Below are 24887 nucleotides of genomic sequence, written 5' to 3'. Positions count from 1 at the left end.
ATCAGCAGTGTTCAAACTCTAATCAAGAAGTGGAAAATGAGGGGTTCTGTTGAAACCAAACCACGGTCAGGTAGACCAACTAAAATTTCAGCCACAAATGCCAGGAAAATAGTTTGGGATGCAAAGAAAAACTCACAAATAACTTCAGGTGAAATACATGTGGCTGTTTCAAGATGCACAATAAGGAGGCACTTGAAGAAAGATGGGCTGCTTGGTCGAGTTGCCAGAAGAAAGCCATTACTACACAAATGCCACAAAGTATCCCACTTACAATGTGCCAAACAGCATAATTACAAGCAAACAGATCACAGGTGAGGATGGTTACCTTTAATAGCCATTGAAACCCCTTTGTGTCAACTTGTGTGCATGTTATCAGGCTAAAATCACCAGGGTATGTAAACTTTTGATCAGGGTAATTTGGGTAGTTTCTGTTGCCATTATGATTTAAAAAGAGTAAACAAAGTTGCTTGATAATAAATGGCTTCAGTCAAATACTAACCATGAGTGAAATAAATGTTTTTGTGTTATCATTCACATTCTCTGAAAAATGGCCAAGAAATTATAAGTTCTGCCAGGGTATGTAAACTTATGAGCACAACTGCACCTGCTCTGTGCAATGGCTTTGGACAGAGCAGCCCAATCCTCCTCTTCTCAGGTACCCCACTGGTGCTCCTAGCTCCTCCTCTTCTTGGTGCACCACAGGAAGTGGCTTCCTATTGTGGCACACCTGCAGGCTCAATCCCGAGCTGTGCTGTCTGTGTCTATTGACACAAACACTGTGGCTCGGCCCAGCTCCCCACTCCCTTGTCACAGGATTTGATTGATAGCAGTGGGAGCCAATGGCTCCCACTGCTATCCAATGGCTCCCGGTGCTATCAATCTGCCCTGTGAGGAGGGAGAGAGCAGCTGCTCTCGGACACTGCACTGGATCGAAATTGGGCTTAGGTAAGTATAAAGAGGGACTGGGGGAGGAGAATAGTTTTCGTTGGAGTTTTCTTTTATTTCAGAATAATATCTTATGTAAAACACTGGTTTCTCAAATATGGGGAAAAAAAAGATAAATAAATTGCATTGTGCAACTATCTTCCTTGACACATTTCCAAAGCTGCCTTCTTAAATCAAATCTGTTCTTATTCCTGTCAAGTCCTAATCAATGTCAGGAGCACAACAGAAGCCTACACATGCCATAACTACCGGCACCTCGAGCAGATGCTAGACATGTGGTCAGGGCAATATCGTCATCATGTCTAGATCAAGCAAGATCACACACATTTTCCCTGGCTTACTGCCTGCCAAAGTAGTTGGGACGACAACAAACTTGATTCTTCTAATTCTTAGTATTTCAGAAGTGGAAATGAGAAGTTACATAGAAATGTAGAAGAAGTTTATTTCACACAGATCTGAGAGCGGCATGGTCTGGCCTGCTGTCTGTGACAATATTTATTTCCATACAGCAGGCCAATCTTGGTCTGAAAATATCTTCTGTTTTGAAGACAGTTAGCTTTCATTTGATTGAAAATCAGAAGTAAGCTAACAGTATAAAATTTATATATATATATATATATATATATATATATATATATATATATATGCACACACTAACCATATAAAATCTCTATCTATCTACCCAGTAAGCACACTCACCGGCCACTTTAGGTTGGACTCCTTTTTGCCTTCAGAACTGCCCTAATTCTTCTTGGCATAGATTCAGCAAGATGTTGGAAACACTCCTCAGAGATTTTTTTTTTTTCACATTTTTTATTTAGTCAAAGGACATGGTTCAAGGACATACAATGCAATATGAACACTTTTGGCACATTATATATATATATATATATATATATATATATATATATATATATATATATATATATATATATATATATATATATATATATATATATATATATATATGTATGTATATATATATATATATATATATATATATCAGTACAAATATGCATTACATAAAATGGTAAGGTAAGTCATAACCAAAACTCCAATATGTTCTGATAGGGTGAAGGCTTGGAACCAGACCAAATCAGTTTTCAGATTTTATATAGAGAAAGAGTAACACGGAGCCATAAAAACACTGTACCATAAAGAAAAAACAGCATAATATAAAAGAAGAAGAAGAAAGAGCGTAAGAGAAGAAGGAAGAGTAAGAGATGGGTGAGGGAGAGAAACAAAAGGTGAGATGGGAAGGGGGAGAGGGTTGGGGGAACAAATGGAGAGATACTAAATGTGAGGTCGCAGACCACATAGACAGCAGCCTGGAAGCCGATTTGTATCAATAGAATATCAAGTCAGGAGGTCGAGGTCCAACTAAGATAGGTTTAGTCGGCAGGGTCACAGTCAAGGAGGGTTCTACCTTCATCAGAGCAGACGAACATGTTCCAAAGCGACCAAATCTTGGAGTAGCGTTCCTGTTGATGGCGTGCTGAGAGAATGAGGTCTTCCAGCTTATTTATTTCCCCTACTTTTTTAAGCCACATCCCTGTGGACGAGGGCTGTGGGGATTTCCATTTAAGAGGAATGCATGCCTTGGCGGCATCAAGAAGATGGCGCATGATTGATTTTTTTGTAGACTTTCCCATGGGTATTAGAGGCATGAAGGAGGAAAAAGGCTTGGTCGTCCAGTATCGGGCATTCTGGGAATTTTTGAGCGATGCATTTGACCTCTTTCCAAAAGTGTTCTAGTTTGGAGCAAGCCTAAAAATTATGGAGAATGGTGCCCCGTTCTTTCTGCCATTTCGAGCAATAATCAGAAGTTGCAGGAAAAATTTTGTGTAACCTCACCGGTGTTCTATACCATCTAGTTAAAATTTTAAAGTTAGTTTCTTGCACTTTCATGCAGATAGAGGATTTGTATGTAACTCAGAGGCTATGTTATCATTATGTACTGAACGAGTTACCAAAATCCTGTTCCCATTCAAAAATGCAGCTTAGAGAATGGGGTTTCCAAAGGTGTCATCAATGAGTTGTAGTAGGCTGAGAGTGTGTGAGGCATTGCTCCCGAATCTGAGCAGTACACCTCAAAAATGTTGTGGGTTCTATTAAAGCTGCTTGGGGATGGGAGGGATCTGAGAAAATTTGTGAGTTGAAGAGCCTTCCAAAATCCCAAACAGAAGGCACCAGCCAGATTGGCAAGAGCCAAGATTGACGCCCAATTCCCCTCAATCAAGAAGTCAGAGGCCTGTGAACGGCCTGATCTTGTTAAGTTCCGGAAGGTTGGATCCCGGAAGTTGCGGGGGTTAAAAGTGGGTTCCCCAATATTGGGAATAATGGCAAGGTTGGGGGTGAGAGAGGGGTGTGTGTAAGAAAGGTTGAACAGAGTTTCACTGTTTGACCAATCAGAGGGTGGTAGTCAGTAGAGATACATAGCACCAAGGTGCTTTACAGAGGGGTATGAAACTTTGGGCTTGCTCAGTTTGAACCCATAATTTGAAGTCACCGTGTCTATGCCAATCAAGGAGTCTACAACTTGAGGTGTATAGCCTGGTAGTATTTGCGTATGTGTGGCACTGCCAGCCCCTCATATTGTTTAGGTAGTGTGAGCTGGCTGCTTTTTAATCGTAGGCATTTATGGGCCCATATGAATGCAAGAAATACCTCTTGGATCTGTTTCAAATAGTTAGATGGGATATGGATTGGTAGAGCCTGTAGGAGATATGGGAAGTATACTCATTTTGAGAATATTGCAACGGCCAAACCACGAGTGGAGTCCGGTGTTCCATTTGTCCAGAAAAGCTCTGACTTTTTTCAGTAATGGAGGAAGGTTTAGTTTGAATATTTTGGATATGTTGGAAGGGATAAGCGTGCCCAAATATGTCAGTGCCGTGCTGTTCCATTTTAATTTAAAGTTGTCCTGGAGTTGTGCAAGAGTTGGCTGCGGGAGGTTGATTCCCATTGCTTTGGACTTGGAGAAATGAATTTGGAGATTGGAAAGGGCTCCATATCTCTCAAATTCTTTTATCAAGTTCGGGAGTGAGATCAGGGGGTTTGTGAGGGAGAATAACATGTCGTCAGCGTAGGCCGAGATTTTGTGTTGGGTATCTCCGACCATTATGCCAGTTACGTTCGGGTTTAAACGCACGGTACATAAAAAGGTTCCAGTGACAGGGCAAAGAGGAGGGGCGACAATGGGCATCCTTGTCGCGTCCCATTGATAATCTTAAAGGGTTCCAACAGAACTCCATTGGCTCAAACTCGAGCTGAGGGGCGAGAGTAAATTGTGAAAATCCATTGAAGCGTATTGGAGCCGAAGCCAGCATACTTTAAAACTGAGAGCATGCATCTCCAGTTCACCCTGTCAAAGGCCTTGTCCATGTCGGTACTAAGGAACATACATTGGGTGCGGGATTTGTTGGCTACATGTAATAAATTTAGGACCTGGGTGGTGTTGTCTCTAGCTTCTCGGGAGGGAACGAAGCCTACTTGATCTAAATGGACTAGGCACAGAAGGTGTTGAATCCTATTTGCCCAAATTTTCGTGAAGAGTTTGAGGTCTAGATTGAGCAACGAAATCGGCAGATAGCTTCCACAAGAAGTTGGGTCTTTTTCCTCCTTAGGGATCACTGATTTTTGAGCCTGTAGGGTATCTGCGCAAATGTTGCGGTAGAGCCTAGTACGTTAAACAGTTTGACCAGGAATGGGGCAAGTGAGGGTAGTAAGAACTTATAATATTGGATAGTAAGGCTGACCCAGCCGGGCGCCTTCACTGGTTTAGTGGCTCCTATGGCTCCCTGGAGTTCCTCTGTGGTGATGGGGTCTTCCAAGATTTCCTTATCTGCAGTCGATAGTTGGGGCATATAGGAGGAGGACAGGTAGGAATCTATGTGTTCCTGAGGTGGGGGCCTAGTTGTCAAATTATATAGTGAGTTATAAAATTCCTTTCCAAAAAACTCCCTTGCTACATCATGAGGCATTGTAACCTTGGGTCTGCGTGGCGGTACCAGAGAAGGCACTTAGGTCGCCAGTTTCTGTTCTCTCAGGGATCTAGCTAACATCGTGACGCATTTATTACCAGACTTGTACGATACTTTCTGGCAGATCTGCAGTGCCGCTTTGGCTTTGAATTGCAGGACGTCTGTAATTTGTGTACGTCTGGTGAGGAGTTCTTTCTCTAGGAAGGGAGACAGTGCATGTTTATGACAGGCTTCTGGGGCCTTCAAATCCTCCAACAACGTTGTTAACTGTTTGGTATGTTTTCTCTTGAGCCTTGCTCCATGCTTGATAAGCACACCGCGAATGACCGCTTTGTGCTCCTCTCAGACAATACCGAGGTCACAGTCAGGTGTATAGTTGCTTCTGAAGTAAAAATCTAGTTCCCTAGTGACATCTGCAAGCACTTTGTTGTCCTGTAGGAGGCTTTCATTCAGCCTCCAGCTTTTGGACCTGGATATCATGGAGTCAGTGACAGCATAGGACAGGAACACTGGGGAATGGTCAGACCATGTAATGGAGCCTATGGTGGAGGCTGGTACTGCATGTAATTGAGCGTGAGGTAATAGAAAGTAGTCAATGCACGAGTATACCTTGTGGGGCATGGAACAGAAAGTGAAATCTCTTTCTGTGGGATGCAAAAGGCGCCACACATCAATTAGTTGGCTCTTATGTAAAGAATGAGCAATGCGTTTACGAGAGCCAGGGGAGACAGGTGACATACCTGGGGAGGTGTCCTCAGATGGCATTAAGGGGACGTTCAGGTCTCTCCTCACAATCATTTGCCCCTCTGTGAAATCCATCAAGCGGGCTAACGCCTTACTTATAGAGACATCTTGGTGGTCATTAGGGGTGTAGAGATTTGCATGAGTAACTTTGACACTGTCAATCATGTCTTTTAAAAACAGGAAGTCACCTCCAGGGTCTGTAATGGACTCTGTGCAGAACCATGGTATTCTGCCCGAGAAAAGAATAGAAACCCCCGTGACTTTGCCATCAGATTGGTGGAATGGTAGACCATCGGCAAGGACCGATTCTTGAGTATGGGTAATTTGTCGCCTCCCCAAAAGTGAGTCCCCTGAATAAAAGCCACATCTGATTCAAGACAATGTAAGTCTCGTGAGAGCATCTGTCTTTTCTCTGGGACATTAAGTCCCTTGGCGTTGAGAGAGATCACATTGATAACCTCCATGAGTAAAAATGGAGATGGGATAAAAGAAGGGGGAAGGGGTGGAGGTAAGATAGGTAGAGTATTAAAGAATAGAAACAAAAATTTGTAGTAATTGAGCAGAAGAGGATACAAGATCACTAAAATGGAAGTAAACTATTGCTATTACGCTCACCAGTCCGAGACTGGAGACTGAGCGTTGGCCTACAACTGGGAATGGAGCCCCAGACGTGGGAAGGGAAAGAGGGGAGATGTAGGGGGAAGGGAAGGATGGGTATGGGGGGGAGGCATGGGGGGGACACAGAGGGCCTGAGACACCGGGACCTATATTTACCAAGGGAGGGGCTACATGTCAGTCACCAGGCACAAGGATGGTGAGATGTAAACCTCAATGGGCAGCAGAGAGAACATGCCACGTAGGACTACTGGGTAACACTGATAGCTGACACATAGCCCATCCCAGGCTGCTCGTGCCTCCACAGAGATGACAAAATATGTGCAAATCTACCATTGTAGAAGAGCTCCAGCCCCCAATCAGCAGACCCATGGAAGAAGTTTAACATGGCGACATCAGGCATTAAAATGTTAAATATCATGGCAGATAATTCTAGCTATGAACATGCAATGGATCCTCTTGCCCTAGTGCAGCTCATAGTATCCTCAGAGCTTTTGCTAAATATTGACATGATAGCATCATGCAGTTGCTGCAGATTTGTCGGCTGCACATCCATGATTCAAATCTACCATTACACCACATCCCAAAGGTGCTCTATTGTATTGAGATATGGTGACTGTGGAGGCCAATGGAGTACAGTGAACTCATTGTCCTGTTCAAGAAACCAGTTTGAGATGATTTGAGCTTTGTGAGATGGTGCATTATCCTGCTGGAAGTAGCCATCAGAAGATGGGTACACTGTAGTCACAAAGGGATGGATATGGTCAGCAAAAATACTCAGGTAGGCTGTAGCATTTAAACAATGCTCAATTGGTACTAAAGGGACCCAAAGTGTGCCAAGAGTATATCCCCCACACCATTACACCACCACTACCAGCCTGAACCATTGATAAAAGGCAGGATGGATCCATGCTTTACTGTTGTTTACACCATATTCTGACCCTACCATCTGAATTTTGCAGCTGGAATTAAGACTCTTCAGACCAGGCAACATTTTTCCAACCTTCTATTGTCCAATTTTGGTGAGCCTGTGCGAATTGTAGCCTTGGTTTCCTGTTCTTTGCTGACAGGAGAGGCACCTGGCATGGTCTTCTGCTGCTGTAGCCCATCTTCTTCAAGGTTCAATGTGTTGTGCATTCAGAGATGGTATTCTGCATACTTTGGTTGTAACAAGTGGCTATTTGAGTTACTGTTGCCTTTCTATCATCTTGAGCCAGTCTGCCTATTCTCCTCTGACGTCAACAAGGCATTTTCATCTACACAACTGCGGCTCACTGGATATTTTCTCTTTTTCGGACCATTCTCTGTAAATCCTAGAGATAATTGTGCATGAAAATCCCAGCAGATCAGCAGTTTTTGAAATACTCAGACCAGCCTGTCTGGCACCAACAACCATGCCACATTCAATGTCACTTAAATCCCCTTTCTTCCCCATTCTGAAGTTTGGTTTAAATTTCACCACGTCCAGATGCCTAAATGCATTGAGTTGCTGCCATGTGATTGGCTGATTAGCAATTTGTGTTTCCAAGCAGTTGAACAGGTGTACCTAAAAAAGTGGCCGGTGAGTGTATGTAAACTGGAGAATGCAGAATTTGAATAATTTAAAGTGAACTTGTGCCCAGACCAGTGATTGTCAACCAGGGTTCCGTGGAACCTTAGGGTTTCTCCAGAGGTTGCTAGGGGTTCCTTCAGCATTGGGCCATTTCTGCCTCTCAGATAAGTTCCCACTCACACCATTGATCTTTTTAGCTATCTGTAAGAAGGTAATTCTTCCCAATGACCACAAGTGTAAGGACCATTCTTCCCACTGACCATCACACTAATGTATTATGAACTGTAGATTTCTCATTTTTAGCTGGGGTTCCCCGAGACCGGAGAACTATTTCAAGGGTTCCTCTGTGTTGAAAAAGTTGAGAAAGGCTGACCCAGACTATACACACCAAAATATTTACATATACTTAATAAGCAGTAAAAACGCTTTGCAAAAAACCCTTATTCGCCTTTCTAGCTATGGCATTATTAGAAATTTTGTCTTCAAATTTCATACCAGATGCAATGAAGTCTTAGATTTTTCCTATTACTTTCTATTGCACCAAAATCTTGGCAGCCTGACAGTTCCCTAATGTAAATATCTTGTTTTGGAGTACTCTATGTCCAAAGTCTGGGCACAGGTGCTTTAACCTACAGTGGTGTGAAAAAGTGTTTGCCCCCTTCCTCATTTCCTGTTCCTTTGCATGTTTGTCACACTTAAGTGTTTCGGAACATCAAACCAATTTAAACAATAGTCAAGGACAACACAAGTAAACACAAAATGCAATTTGTAAATGAAGGTGTTTATTATTAAAGGTGAAAAAAAATCCAAACCATCATGGCCCTGTGTGAAAAAGTGATTGCCCCCCTTGTTAAAACATACTATAACTGTGGTTGTCCACACCTGAGTTCAATTTCTCTAGCCACACCCAGGCCTGATTATTGCCACACCTGTTCACAATCAAGGCATCACTTAAATAGGAGCTGCTTGACACAGTAAGGTCCACCAGAAGATCCTTAAAAGCTACACATCATGCCGAGACCCAAAGAAATTCAGGAACAATTGAGAAAGAAAGTAATTGAGATCTATCAGTCTGGAAAGGGTTATAAAGCCATTTCCAAAGCTTTGGGAATCCAGCGAACCACAGTGAGAGCCATTATCCACAAATGGCGAAGACATGGAACAGTGGTGAACCTTCCCAGGAGTGGCCGGCCGCCCAAAATTACCCCAAGAGCGCAGCGACGACTCATCCAAGAGGTCACAAAAGACCCCACAACAACGTCCAAGGAACTGCAGGCCTCACTTGCCTCAGTTAAGGTCAGCGTTCATGCCTCCACCATCAGGAAAAGACTGGGCAAAAATGGCCTGCATGGCAGAGTTCCAAGGAGAAAACCACTGCTGAGCAAAAAGAACATCAAAGCTCGTCTCAATTTCTCCACAACACATCTTGATGATCCCCAAGACTTTTGGGACAACATTCTGTGGACCGATGAGACAAAAGTGGAACTCTTTGGAAGGTGTGTGTCCAAGTATATCTGGCGTAGAAGGAACACTGCATTTCATAAAAAGAACATTATACCAACAGTAAAATATGGTGGTGGTAGTGTGATGGTCTGGGGCTGTTTTGCTGCTTCAGGACCTGGAAGACTTGCCGTGATAAAAGGAACTATGAATTCTGCTGTCTACCAAGAGATCCTGAAGGAGAATGTCCGACCATCTGTTCGTGTACTCAAGCTGAAACCAACTTGGGTTCTGCAGCAGGACAATGATCCTAAACACACCAGCAAGTCCACCACCGAATGGCTGAAGAAAAACAAAATGAAGACTTTGGAGTGGCCTAGCCAAAGTCCTGACCTGAATCCTATTGAGATGTTGTGGTATGACCTTAAAAAGGCCGTTCATGCTCGAAAACCCTCTAATGTAACTGAATTAGGACAATTCTGCAAAGATGAGTGGGCCAAAATTCCTCCAGGACGCTGTAAAAGCCTCATTGCACGTTATTGCAAACGCTTGGTTGCAGTTGTTGCTGCTAAGGGTGGCCAACCAGTTATTAGGTTTAGGGGGCAATCACTTTTTCACACAGGGCCATGATGGTTTGGATTTTTTTTCACCTTTAATAATAAACACCTTCATTTACAAATTGCATTTTGTGTTTACTTGTGTTGTCCTTGACTATTGTTTAAATTGGTTTGATGGTCCGAAACACTTAAGTGTGACAAACATGCAAAGGAACAGGAAATAAGGAAGGGGGCAAACACTTTTTCACACCACTGTATATAGGTAGATCTGATAGGTAGTGAACAGACTACAGAAAAAAAAATGTTTTAGTGGACTATTGCAAAATGGATATAGTCTCTGTTCTTTTCAGCTCGTTTTTTATAAGTAAGTAAGTAAGAGTATATTACAACTGCTGCGTCAGTATTCGGAGTAATGATTCAAAAATAGGGAGCCACAGTGGCCAGATTACAATGAATATATTATAAAGGGACCTACAGACTCTTGTTCTGTTTTCATTGTTAGGTTCAAAGATTTATTTCCAAACGGAGTTCCTAATAAAAATATACACATCACACAATAATATTGTTTTAATACAGTAAACACTGTTTGAATAGGCTTGGGCTCATTGCAGACAGGCAGACGTCTTTCCTAGAACAACATTTGTTCATTGTTTGTAGTTCCAGGACCTACCAGGGGTAACTGCATGACTTGACAATGAACTGAAGCAGTACATATGATGATAACGTGTATTTCTGGGAAAAATAAAAAAAGTGCACTAGATCTCTACAATACATGCACATTTTACATGCTTTATCAATAGGGACAGACCTGACATTCGAGTCGAACGTAAGTTCGACTCAAACATCAGTGGTTTGTTCTCAGAACCAACGAACACGTGGGGCGTTCGCAGAAAATGTAAGCACTGTGTAGCACCCCATAATGCACTGCGAGATTGCAGTGCATTTACGACTGCTGATTGACCAAAGCATGCATCCGACTCCCATGCTTTGGCCAGTCACAGCGAGATCTGCTGGGAGAGCCATGATTGCCCAAAGGCAGGGTGCCTTTAGCTAATCATGGCTCAGGGGGCTAAGTCTACGCCCCACACTATATAAAGCTGCTTACTTGAGCTAGATTAGGCAGGTTAGTTAGTGGCGTGCAGGCAGTTTAGTGTATATATATATATATATATATATATATATATATATATATATATATATATATATACACACAGTGCAGTCAGTGCAGAGTATATAATAGTGCATTGAAGTGGTTAAAGAGGAAGTAAACCCTGATGAGTTTACTTCCTCTTTCATTCCCTGCAAAGGCAAAGCATAATGGACTACTATGCATTGCATAGTAGCCCATTATGTGTCACTTACCTGACACAGGAGCCAGCGTAGTCGCCGCTGTCCCCTGTAGTCCGCTGCATCCATCTTGTTGGTGGGGACTCGCAGCTCCGCCGCTGTCATTCGGCGAAGCTTTAGGAGGTTTAGGAGATATTGCTTGGACCTACAGGTAAGCCTTAATCTAGGCTTACCTGTAGGTCAAAGTGGTTTGTAAGGGTTTACAACCACTTTAAGGGGAACCCTAAGACAGAATTAAGAAGAAAAACGGCATAGGGGTCTCCCTTTAACCACTTCAGCCCCGGGAGGGATTTTCCTCCTAATGACTAGGCCATTTTTTGCAATACTGTACTGCATCACTTTAACTGACAATTGCGCGGTCGTGCGATGCTGTACCCAAACAAAATTTACATCCTTTTTTACCCACAAATAGAGCTTTCTTTTGTTGGTATTTGATCACCTCGGCAGTTTTCATTTGTTTGCACTATAAACAAAAAAAAGACCAACAATTGAAAAAAATAATCATAGTTTAGGGGAGTGCTGGCGCAGTTGCAAAGAGGCGGGTACCATGGACCACTTGTGGTGGGGATGCCCGAAGATTAAAAAGTATTGGAATAAAATTCTATCTTATATCAAAGAGATAACTAAAATTGAGATGGTTGCAGATCCCTGGGTAGTATTATTCCATGGTATACAGGGCAGGGTTAAACAGTATAAGGCGTCGTTAGTTCCGCATTTATTAAATGCCGGAAAAAAAAGAATCCCTAAAAACTGGCAGGAGACAGAAGCACCCGCAATATGGGAGTGGGTGGACGCTGTCGAAGAGATTTATAGGATGGAGTGCCTAGGCTGTAGTCTGGAGGAGAAGAGTAATAACTATATCACTCAGAAATGGAAGAGTTGGCAAGAATTCAAAATAAAATGGTACATATCTGAAAGGCTAAGGGTATAAGTCCCACACGGGTCTCTATTTAGTTTAGAACGGAAAAATCTAGAGGTGGTCTACGGGGTTAGTAAGGGGATGGAGTTGGGTGGGGTTGAAAAAAATAAAATAAAAAAATAAATAATAAATTTTTACTTCCTGCTAGAACACATATCCAAAACATGTTTTTATATATATATATATATATATATATCTTTTATTCATCAGTATAGGCCAATATATATTCTTCTACATATTTTTGGTTAAAAAAAATTTGCAATAGGCGTATATTGATTGGTTTGCGCAAAAGTTATCATGTCTACAAACTACAGGATAGATTTAGGGACTTTTTTTATTGTTGCTATAAAAATGCACTGATCAATGTAAAAATTACACTGGAAGGTCAGGGGTTAACACTAGGGGACTATCAAAGTGTTAAGTGTGTTCCCTGGGTGTGTTCTAACTGTAGGGGGGGTGGGCTCACTGAGATATGACAGAGATCACTGTTCCCGATCACTGGGAAAAGTAGATCTCTATCATGTCATCTGGCAGAACGGGAATCGCCTTGATTACACAAGCAGTTCCCAGTTCTGCCTCCCCTCACCGCGACCGCGGGTCAGCGGCGGACATCAAGTCCATGGAACCCATGGGCACACTTCCGCAGCACGTGCCGCTGTCCTTGAATGAACAGATGTACTGGTACGTCGGTTCACGCAGGAGAGCTGACCTGCCGCAGTATATCTGCGTGAGCTGGTCGGCTAGTGGTTAAAATGCATACCAGGCCCTTCAGGTCTGGTATAGATTTTAAGCAGAACTCCACGCCAAATGCTTTTAAAAAAACAGTATGAGGTCCCCCCAAAATCCATACCAGACCCCCTTGAGCAAGGCAAGGAAAGGGGGGGGTTGAGCGAGCTCCCTCCCTCCTGAACCATACCAGGCCGCTTGCCCTCAACATGGGGAGGGTGCTTTGGTGCCCCCCCCCAAGCCCTGCTGTCCTTTGCTACACTACTCAAACCTCTCCCTGTCCTATTTTCCCAAAAATAAAGGCTAATTGTTCTGTAATCCTACAATAAGAACTGGGAGGACTAATTAGGCTCCTTGAGATAACACAGGAAGTATGCACAGGAATCTGAATGACTATACATTTTTTGGCAAGATCATCCAGTATTTTTTCCCTTATTGAACAGATATAACAAATATACACATCTACAATTCTAATGTATGTTCCTGCATGAATCATAAATATCCTTTTTTAATTTATTTTCTCCTCTCCCATGAGGCTGCGCTGACTGACAGACAAGATCATGTGACCGGACCAGAGTGGGCTGAAATTAGCTGAATATATACATCTTTCTTACACAGGTTAGTTAGCATAGGTGTTGGGGGGGGGGGGGGCAGTTTTAAAATAGATTTTGGTATAGACTTGAATTTTACTTTAATCTGCTTACATCTTGCATTCCCTAGTCCCCCCCAATCAACATGCTAATGACATTTTTAAATAAAACGTTTTGATTTTCATTACAGAGATCATCAATGTATCTCTATGCTTCTGTATGCAATGCAGACAGATCATAGCTGGAGGGAGAGGCCAGCAGGATACTGTGCATAGGTTCCTAAAAACTCTAGAGCTCCCTACCTCAGTCCCTAACTCAGCATTCCTTTTATGATTCCTCCGTTTTGGGGGCTCGTTCCAATATACATGGTATCACCAGAGAGATGGAAGCCTGAAACCAGCACAAACATGTGGGTGGAGCTACAAGGAGAACTGGGAGTGCCACCTGCCTCGTGAGTGCAAGTATTCAGCAGAGATGGCATCTTCGCTTCATGCACTATTGTGGGACATTCAAAAGCAACTTCATATGCTTAGTAAAGAACAGGTTCATTGAGTCGCTCTGTCACTGAAAGATGAAAGAGACATTGAAGTTCCAGCAGTGACTGATACCAACGAACTTGAAATTGTTGATTTCATTGTGGAGAAGTGATCAGCTGAAAAGTTTAGAAGATCAAGGTATGACTTGTTTACTCATCATATAAGACACCTGTCATGGAGATTGTAAATTGTCACAAAGAGAGAAGTGGGTCCTCAACAACATAACAGGTATCTGGGATGGTTAGACCAGCTGATTTTGCTGCCTTATTACCACACAGAGAATTCAAAATGCATGGTGGTGTGATTTCAGATTGTGGTTCAGACATGAGTTACAACAGTATGTGCAGACAAATTGATGAGGGTCCGAAAGAAAAATTCTCTGAAATCATATGCACAGTGTTAAGAATGTTCAAACTAGATAATTTCAAAGACATGTTGACCAACAAAGATGATATCTCTGTTGCTGAGTTGAAAAGGTTCTTAAAGTCACATATGCGAGAACGAAGTTGTACTGAGTTGTTTCAGGAGCTTAGCAATGCTAAACAGCAAGATAAAGAAACACCACAGCAGTTTGTTTATAGGCTAGTGGGGTTAAAAAAAAGTTATTTCTGCATCACAACATGAGGGGTTAGAGCAGTGATTCTCAACTAGGGTTCCTCCAGAGGTTGCTAGGGGTTCCTTCAGCATTGGGCAATTTCTGCCTCTCAGATAAGTTCCCACTCACACCATTGATCTTTTTAGCTATCTGTAAGGAGGTAATTCTGCCCAATGATCACAAATGTAAGGACCATGCTTCCCACTGACCATCACACTATTGTATCATGAGATTTCTAATTTTTAGCAGGGGTTTCCCGAGACCGGAGAACTATTTCAAGGGTTCCTCTGTGTTGAAAAGGTTGAGAAAGGCTGGGTTAGAGTTTAACTATGACAAAAGACAAAGACTGGTGCAGGGTGTATTCCTTCATACACTGTATCAGGGGCTAAATGAGAAAAATTATAATATCAGATTCGACATTAAGCCTTACATCTCTGACTTAACAGTGACTGATGATTTTATCCTAGAGCAGGTCACAAAATCAGCCAATGAAGAAACAGAGGCAGAAGCATTTAAAGCGGGAGTCCACCGGGACTCCGGGTTTTTTTTTTTTAAAAGCCAGCAGCTACAAATACTGCTGCTGCTGACTTTTAAATAGTGACACTTACCTGTCCAGCGCGCCCGCGATGTCGGCACCCGAAGCCGATCGCTCACTCGTCTGGCGGGTCCTGCCGCCGCCATCTTGGGTATGGGAATCAGGAAATGGAGCCTTTCGGCTTCATTTCCCGGTTCCCTACTGCGCATGCGCGAGCCGCGCGGCGCAATCCGGACGGTCCCCGCTGCCTCTGGGAGCTGTGTGTTTCCCAGCAGGCAGCGGGGCACTTGCTGAAGGGGGCGGGCGCTTGCGGAAAGGGGCGTAACGTACGCCCCTTTCCGCAGAGAGCTAGCCCGGAAGTGGGTGCAGTTACCTGGATTATCCAGGTAACTGCACCCCCCTCCCCCCTGAAAGGTGCCGATTGTGGCGCCGGAGGGGGGGGGATTCCGATGAGCGGAGATCCATTTTAGGGTGGACCTTAGCTTTAAGCACTATACATGCTGCTGACTATTAGTTCATCTCAGGCACAAGAAGATAATGAGAAAAGTTATGAAACGTTACAAAAGAGAGTGGAGGGATAAGTTAGCACAAATCACACTGCTTTAATGGAACTGACAGCTCAGGCTTCTGCTCTCACAAAAAATCTTGAAAAGATGATGAAACCCACTGCCAAAGTTGAAAACCAAACTTCTATGCCACTAACAAATGTACAAGTTCCAGATGAAGCCAAAAGCAAGCCCATATGTGACAATTGCATCCACCTAAGAAATCTGGATTGCTGCCATTGTTTCTGATGTGGCCAGACAGGACACAACGCGTTTGGCTGCTCGGAGAAGAGGACAATGGTGGGAAAACGGCAGATGGTCCCTGGTGTGGGACAACCAGTGACCACTTCAAATAATCTGTCCCACGCTAAGGTAAATTGTATGCCTACTCACAGTTCAACAAATTAAATTCTAACAAAATGTAAGTCATCAAAACAAGAAGAAAGAAGAAGAAAATGTATGCTGTCCTGATGGAAGAATGGTGTCCTTGTAAAAATGCTGTTGGACACAGGAGCTCAAGTCAGCATGGTTAGAGAGACATGGCTAAGAAACTTTCTTCCAGATGTTTCTGTAAAGCCTATCTAGTCTGTCAGCCAGTTCAACTGTTTCCAATGGCTCTGTCATTCAATTTATTGGATGGATTGAAGTACTTCCTGAACTCAAAACTAATGGAGAGGGAAACTTTGCCATTCATGTTACAATGCTGGTAAGTGACTGCTGTAATGGCAATCCACTTCTTGGGTTTAACGTCGTTGAAGAATTGATCAGAGAAAACAGTTACCAGTCAAACAGTAGTCAGGACCTAATTATTCAGCTGAGTGAAGCTATGAAAGTAAGACAGGGTGCAATTAACAATAATGTCAATGATGTCATTCAAGTTATAGATTCAAAAGAAATGTCTGACAGTTGTGTGGTCAGAGTGGGGAAGAAAGGACTCACAATTAGTAGAGATGAACTTTGCAAAGTCAAGTGCATAATTTGAGTATGGCCTGAAGGAGGAGTCATGCCATTTGAACCACTTCCAGAATGTCCAGTCCAAGATGGCCCCGAACTATTTCCTGCAGTGGTAGACGTTCCAAGTAGAATCTCTACAAATGTGAAGATCCCTGTCCTGAATCATGCTCAACATGACATTTACCTTTCTCCAAGAACAGTGTTGGGTACCATTACTCAAGTATCTGAAGTCCTACCCTTCACTCCATTTGTTGATGCCGAGAAAATAGGCAACCAGAAGAAAAGCGTGGTTCATATAAATCAGCTGAATCAAGAGGATAGTGGGAGTCAGTTACCCATTAACAAAAGCATTAAGTGGCACCCACCTGTCAGTTTAGACCATCTCTCAAAACAAGAGCAAGAGAAAGCCAGACAAATGCTATATGATGAATCAGATGGCTTTTTGCAAGATGATGGAGATATAGGAATGTATCCCAAATATGAAATTGAAGATAAATCTGAAAGATGAAACACCCTTCCAGAAATGTTATAAATCAATTCCAAAACCCTATACAAGGAAGGTAAAGAGTATGTCCAAAAGCTTCTAGACCGAGGTTGAATAAAGAAGACAGCTTTTAGTACTCCCTGGAGACTCTATGAGTGGAAGCGTATTACATTTGGGCTAAGTAATGCTCCAGCAGCCTTTCAGAGGTGCATGGAAAATGTTCTAGAGGGAATCAGAGACCAATGTTGTTCCCCATACCTGGACGATGTACTTTGCTACTCCAAAACCTTTCAAGAGCATGTTGATGACCTTAGGCAAGTGTTTTGCAAAATGCGTAAGAATGGCATCAAACTCTGACCAGAGAAATGTGAACTTTTCAAATAGCAGATTCGATACCTTGGTCGGATGGTTTCGTGAGAAGGCATCAAAATTGACCCAAATGATCTTGAAGCTGTATTACAATTGAAAAAGAAAGAACCAAAGACAGTTGGAGAAGTCGGATCTTTGTTAGGTTTCATGAGCTATTACAGGTCCTTCATTCAAGATTCCTCTCGACTTGCTAAGCCACTTTATGAACTTTTGCAGAACCCTGGGGAAGACTCTGTTAATAAAAACTACCAAAACTAATCGAGGCAAACAGAAGACAAAAAGTGGGAATAAAGCACAATTGTCATCCAGAACACTGAGCCAGTGGACACCCAGACACCAAGCTGTTGTATCAAGGTTTGTGAACATGCTTACCAACCCACTAATCCTGGCATACCCTGATTTTGACTTACCCTTTGTATTGCACACAGATGCATCCAATGAAGACCTAGCTGCTGTACTTTATCAACAACAAGAAGGAAAACATCATATTATTGGATTTGGCTCGAGGACGTTGACTCCAGCAGAGCGTAATTACCACCTACATTCTGGCAAACTTGAATATTTAGCTCTTAAGTGGGCAATCTTGACAAATTTAGAGATTACTTGTACTATGCTCCAAAATTTACAGTGTATACAGAGAACAATTCATTGACATATGTCTTCAGGCCCGCCAGATTAAATGCAGTGGGTCATCGTTGGGTCAGTGAGTTAGCCAATTTCCACTTTGATATTAAGTACAGGCCAGGTCAACAGAACGCAGATACACTTTCACGATATCCTGTAAACCTCACGGACTACCTGAGAGATTACTTTGAGGTGGTACCATCTGAGGAGGTGTCAGCTTTGTGGCAGGGGAGCAAAGCCATTGTTGATGAAGAGGTTCCATGGGTGGCTTCACTGACTCTATGCTCAGCAAGTGATGTGGAAAAATAAATGCTGAGAGGGCAGATGGTATCCCCAATGACTCAGGAGGATGTCAGAGTTTTTCAACAGGATGATATCAGTATTAAGGACGTGGTCAAGCTTAAGGAATGCAACTGGACTCTAAACAACAAAGAAAAGCAGGGTATGACCAGAGGAACCAAACGTCTGATACATGACTGGAACAAGCTCATAGTTGAGGAAGGGATTCTGTACCGGTTCACTGGAAATTGAAATCAGCTGGTCTAACCAGAAAAGTTGAAACCATTGGTGCTGAAAAACCTCCATGATAACATGGGTCACATTATCACTGACAAAGTAACCCATTTAGCATGTGAACGCTTTTACTGGCCATTTATGCAGAAGGAAATGTAAGAGCATGTGCTTAAGAAGTGCAACTGTATCAAACAGAAGCATCCAAACATTCCCGAAAGAGCACCTATGGGTTCAATCACCACAAGTTCATCCTTTGAGATGGTGTCCATCGATTATCTTCACCTGGAGCAAAGCAAAGGTAGGTACGAATACATACTTGTCCTTGTGGATCATTTCACTCGCTTTGCACAAGCGTACTCAACAAAGAACAAATCAGGAAAAATGGCAGCAGAGAAGATCTTTCAGGATTTCATACCACACTTTGGATATCCAGAGAAACTACATCATGATCAAGGACAAGAATTTGAGAATAATTTGTTCCAGACACTGCAACAATAGGCAGGAATTTCTAATTCAAGGATAACCGATTACCACCCACAGGGTAATCCAGTTGAAAGACTGTTGAAAGACAGTTTAAAGAACCGTACTTTGTTGCAAATGCTTCACACTCTGGAGGAGAAGAAGTCTGACTGAAAAGAACATCTTCCACACCTGATTCATGCATACAATTGTACTAGACAAAAAGCCACTGGATACTCACCATTCTTTTTATCGTATGGAAGATCACCACGATTGCCAATTGACCTGATGCTTAACCTAAACTCAGAAAAAGAGACAAAGTCACATGACATTTGCTCAGAAGTGGTCATTCAGAATGCAAGAAACTTACAAAATTGCATCCGAAAATAGCCAAAAATCATCTGCTAAAGAAAATAAGTACTACGATAGGAAGGTGAAAGGAGTACCTCTTCAGCCAGGGGATCGGTGTTGGTAAAAAATCTTTCCGAAAAAGGAGGTCTGGGTAAGCTTCGCTCATACTAGGAAAAATTAGCCCACAGAGTGGTGGAAAGGATAAAAGATGGGCCTGTTTACAAAATCCAATTAAAAGCTGGTAAAAAGACTATTGCACAAAAACCTGAATGACTTACCTGTTGAAGACCATATTCTAAAAGTACCAGTGAGAAAAAGTTGACAGTTGAGTACTGAAAAAGACACAGAGATGAACATTGACCAGGAGGAGGAAGGCTCAAATGAGGAATCATGATACTATCCTGATTTACCAGTGCCTACAGTAAATAATGACCTACCTGCACCACAACAAAAGTTTCAGACTGAACAAATACCTCCATTAAGGGCTTCTGCAAAAGAGTTCTATCCTGCAACAGCAATAACATTAGAACCAGTCCATGAACAGGAAAACTGGACAGAGGCTGACTACCAAATTCAGGAAGAGGAAATGGTTAGGTTAGAACCAGAATTGCCTCTACCAAGTCAAGCATTACCTGTCAGACAAGAAATGCAACTAGAGAACATGGATGGATAAGAACCAGATTCTCTGAGAAGATCAAACAGACATAAAAGACCTAAAGAAATGTTCACATACGATGGATTAGGTCTGTCTACTTACAGACGAACTCAGATTAATACAGATTAATACAGTGGAAATTCTCATGATCCCAGGCAGTCCAATGACTTACCAGGTAGTTAATGCAGTTCCTTGGTGGCAGCCAATACCTATCTTGACTTGTTAGATAACTGACTGAGAAGATAGACTGACTGAGTATTTATGCCAGGAGTCATAAATAAAGAAGGGGAGAGTGTGATGGACTGGAAAAATTACACTGCTGAAATTATTAGAAAACTAGAACCAATACCATACAAAATCGTACAACTTTTTTAAATTATTATTATGTTTGAGTTCTGTAAAAGATGTTCTGGAAGCCACCTGCAGGTCCTGCATTTCACTGTAATGAGGGGGAAGTGACGTTCTGGCCAACAGTGGAAATAAAGTTGAGAAAAAAACAGAACATGACGGAATAAAACTGCTCTCATTTTCTCATCATTCTACAGATATGCAGAACTGTTTTTATGACATAAATGTATGTAAAAGATTCATAATGGCTCCTCCGTGATGGATGTGATGTTAAACACTAGTATTGCCTTTGTTTGTGTCATGCTGTTTGGTGTATTTGGCCATGCAGTAAACGGAAATGTAAAATGACAGAAGCCATATACCATTTTCTCATCATTCTACAGTTGTCTCCCATTCGCTCACGTTTGAGACCAGTAACATCAGCTCTGATGCAAGCAATGAATTTGCTGTTGGGAGATGTTATGCCAATATCAAAATGTCTCTTTGCACAATGGTATAACATGCAAATCAATAGGATTTGGTTTAAGGTATCCCCGCGCTGTCGTCAAGGGCCTAAACTATTTAAAAGGATAGGTTGCAGCAAACTACCGACAGGGGTATGAACCCTAACCCCCAGATAATAAAAGTGAAAATCAAACAGATGGTGTTGCGCTACCTGAACTAGATATAAATATAAATATAGAGAGCCTAGTACTGGAAAAAATAAAATCTAGCTATAAATCAACTAGCCTATCTTAAATAGAAATTAAGGTGCCTTGTGCTAGTGTATTATAAAACTTAAATTCCAGAAATCATGTGTTTATATATCAACATAAGTAACTAAGTAAAAGGAAAAAATATTCCATAAAGTGCAAATGTTAAAACGTGCAATTCATAGTGCATGAAAAAAATGGTAAAATACAGTCTTTAGTGAAATTAAATAAAGTGACAGTGATAATTGGTTCCGTAATCTTCTTAAAAAATATAAAAAAAGATTATTAAATATGTATATAAGACAGTCTATATAAAAGCTGAAATAGGTGCTCAGTGACTTGTTCAGTGCTTCTCAAAAAGAAAGACAGGTGCCAGCAATCGTGTTGTAATTTCTGTGTCTCCAGTATACACGGCACACTAGGTGAAATGGCCCCTTACCTTACTGCTGTAAGGTAAACAGCAAATCAAGCAGCAAAACCAAGGGTCCAGGGATTCTATCCCAATTCCTAGCAGGTGGATATTGGTTCCCTCAGGTAGGTATTTTTCCTCTCAGATAGTTTCCATATAGAGCTTTGGCTTCAGTATAACTCCCAGAGGTCTCATAGGAAAGATAGAGGTACACTCGGATGGTGAAGTACGTTCGTAAAATTTATTGTAACGATATAAAAAAAGAGGTACTCACAAACATACGATAAAATACAGCTTTAAAAACGGACGAGCAATCCGCTCGTGTATGCGAACGTCACTTCCGGTATCCTCGTTCCGACGCGTATCGTCACTGGTCACGTGACTTCATCAGGGAATGAAGGATACCGGAAGTGACGTTCGCATACACGAGCGGATTGCTCGTCCGTTTTTAAAGCTGTATTTTATCGTATGTTTGTGAGTACCTCTTTTTTTATATCGTTACAATAAATTTTACGAACGTACTTCACCATCCGAGTGTACCTCTATCTTTCCTATGAGACCTCTGGGAGTTATACTGAAGCCAAAGCTCTATATGGAAACTATCTGAGAGGAAAAATACCTACCTGAGGGAACCAATATCCACCTGCTAGGAATTGGGATAGAATCCCTGGACCCTTGGTTTTGCTGCTTGATTTGCTGTTTACCTTACAGCAGTAAGGTAAGGGGCCATTTCACCTAGTGTGCCGTGTATACTGGAGACACAGAAATTACAACACGATTGCTGGCACCTGTCTTTCTTTTTGAGAAGCACTGAACAAGTCACTGAGCACCTATTTCAGCTTTTATATAGACTGTCTTATATACATATTTAATAATCTTTTTTTATAATTTTTAAGAAGATTACGGAACCAATTATCACTGTCACTTTATTTAATTTCACTAAAGACTGTATTTTACCATTTTTTTCATGCACTATGAATTGCACGTTTTAACATTTGCACTTTATGGAATATTTTTTCCTTTTACTTAGTTACTTATGTTGATATATAAACACATGATTTCTGGAATTTAAGTTTTATAATACACTAGCACAAGGCACCTTAATTTCTATTTAAGATAGGCTAGTTGATTTATAGCTAGATTTTATTTTTTCCAGTACTAGGCTCTCTATATTTATATTTATATCTAGTTCAGGTAGCGCAACACCATCTGTTTGATTTTCACTTAAATCAATAGGATTGACACAATAGTCCACAATTCAACAGTGGTATGAGAATCACGGAAGGAAGTTCAGTTTCCTATCTAAAGTGGTTCTAATCCTTCAATTTTTTAAAATAAAAATAATAAATATGCCTACACTTACCTGCTCTGTACAATGATTTTGCACAGAGCAGCCCCGATCATCTTCTGGGGTCCCCACCAGTGTGTTCCAGGCTCCTCCTCTTCATCGGGTGCCCTCAGGGAAAGTGGCTTTCACCTGTGTGGGCTCGCTCCCGAGTCCTTCTGCTGCGACCATTGACACAGACACGGCCCCCCACTCCCATGACATAGGATTTTATTGAAAGCCATTGGCTCCTGCTACTATCAATCTGTCCAATGAGGAGGGAGACAGGGTCTAGAGCTGCTGCGCTTGTGCACATGGATGGATTGGATCAGGCTCAGGAAAGAAAGGAAGGATCGGGGGGGGGGGGGGGGGGGAGCTGCAGCACAGGTTTTTCACCTGGAATGCATTAGGGGGAAAAGACCTTAAAGTATAATTAAAGGCAAAACTTTTTTTTTTAGTTTTGGATAGAGTGGAGAGGAATTAGGACACCTGTCAGTTTTTTTTTATTGCTGTTTGTACCCCCATTTTGGAGATTCACACTGTCTATTTGCCCTGCTTACCATTATCATTGAGAGTGAAAGTAAAAGAAAACCCCCATATTTTGGGTTGTCCCCAGAAAAGTAATAGAGGAGAAATCTTCCAATGGGGACACTAGATCTGGCGACATGGGGGTCCCCAAGGAATTCCCTTAATTTAGGTCTGGTATAGGTATTAAGGGGAACCATGTGCCAAAATGTAAAAAAAAAAAAATGGCGTAGGGGTCCCTCCATAATCCATACCAGACCCTTATCCGAGCACACAACCTGGCAAGCTGCAGGAAAAAGGGGGGGCGAGAAAGCGCCCCCCCCCTCCTAAACCGTACCAGGCCACATGCCCTCAACATGGGGAGGATGCTTTGGGGTCCTCTCCAAGCACCTTGTCCCCATGTTGATGGGGACAAGGGCCTCATCCCCACAACCCTTGCTCGGTGGTTGTGGGGGTCTGCGGGCGGGGGTTTATCGGAATCTGGAAGCCCCCTTTAACAAGGGGAACCCCAGATCCTGGCCCCCCTCCTATGAGAATAGGTATTGGGTACATTGTACCTCTACTCATTCACCCGAAAAAGTGTAAAAATGTTTAAAATGACAGTAGACAATTTGGGACAAGTCCTTTATGTAAAAACAAAACAAAAAAAACTGTCCCGCAATGTCCATTCATCGGTGACAGCATCAGACGACCCCACCCCCTCTGACATTGTGTGACATCACATAACATCAGAAGGGGGCGGGTTCACCAATTTATGCCACTGGGTGGCCCTCAGCTATATAACACTGTCATCGTGAAGAGGCTTCAGTCAGCAGGAGCCTCCCATGGAGGCAGAGTTTTTTCCATTTCTTTTTATCGGGGGACCCCAAAGCATCCTTCCCAAGTTGAGGGCATGTGGCCTGGTACGGTAAAGGAGGGTCTCCTCCCCTTTTTCCTGTGGCCTGCCAGGTTGCCTGCTCAGATAAGGGTCTGGTATGGATTTTGGGGGGACCTCAAGGCAATTTTTTTTAATTTTGGCTCAGGGTTCCCCTTAAAATCCATACCAGACCTAAAGGGCCTGGTATGAATTGGGGGGCCCCAACGCCATTTTTTTTTACATTTTGGCGCAGGGTTCCCCTTAATACCCATACCAGACCTGAAGGGCCTGGTATGGATTTTGGGGGGACCCCCATGCAATTTTTTTAAAATTTGGGTGTGGGGTTCCCATTAATATCCATACCAGACCCAAAGGACTGGGGAGGGGGACCCATGACGTTTTTTTCTATGATTTTTATCTATATTGCCGTGACCCGACAATACTTTACAGCTGCGAGTAGTTTTAAATTACATTTTTCCTTTAGAAATGTTATTTTGTTGTGGTACTGTTATAAACAAAGGGAAAGATGTGCTACTTTACAGGCATACTAAGGACCCCCCCCCCCCCCCGTCACATCATTTAAAGGAATATTTCATTTTTATTGTTTCAATTTAAGCATTATTAAAATCACTGCTTTTTTTGCATTGATTCATGTCCCCTGGAGCAGGATCCAGGTCCCAGACACTTTTTATGGC

General features: G+C 42.3%; 1 protein-coding gene across 3 annotated transcripts in view; it reads right to left on the bottom strand.

The window, feature by feature from the left end:
- The window catches only part of MYOZ2 (myozenin 2), a 135805-nt gene that overhangs the window by 42611 nt on the left and 68307 nt on the right, over window positions 1-24887 (bottom strand). Inside the window, exons 1-3 of one of the 3 annotated variants that reach the window (XM_077476818.1) lie at window positions 19662-19690; window positions 19479-19550; window positions 19274-19329 (exon numbers count right to left, since the gene is read on the bottom strand). The exons of the other annotated variants lie outside the window; for them this stretch is intronic. Of the exons in view, the coding sequence (XP_077332944.1) occupies window positions 19274-19329; window positions 19479-19550; window positions 19662-19675 (142 nt within the window). The 5' untranslated portion in view covers window positions 19676-19690. Of the gene's footprint in view, window positions 1-19273; window positions 19330-19478; window positions 19551-19661; window positions 19691-24887 lie in introns of those variants that run through there. 3 annotated transcript variants of the gene reach the window in all.

The sequence above is a fragment of the Lithobates pipiens genome, unplaced genomic scaffold (assembly GCF_037356315.1).
Source record: "Lithobates pipiens isolate NorthernLeopardFrog02 unplaced genomic scaffold, aLitPip1_a1.2 Scaffold_13, whole genome shotgun sequence".
Lineage (NCBI taxonomy): Eukaryota > Metazoa > Chordata > Amphibia > Anura > Ranidae > Lithobates > Lithobates pipiens.
Note: the sequence above shows the minus strand (reverse complement) of the source record. Positions and strands in the feature narration are given on the sequence as shown.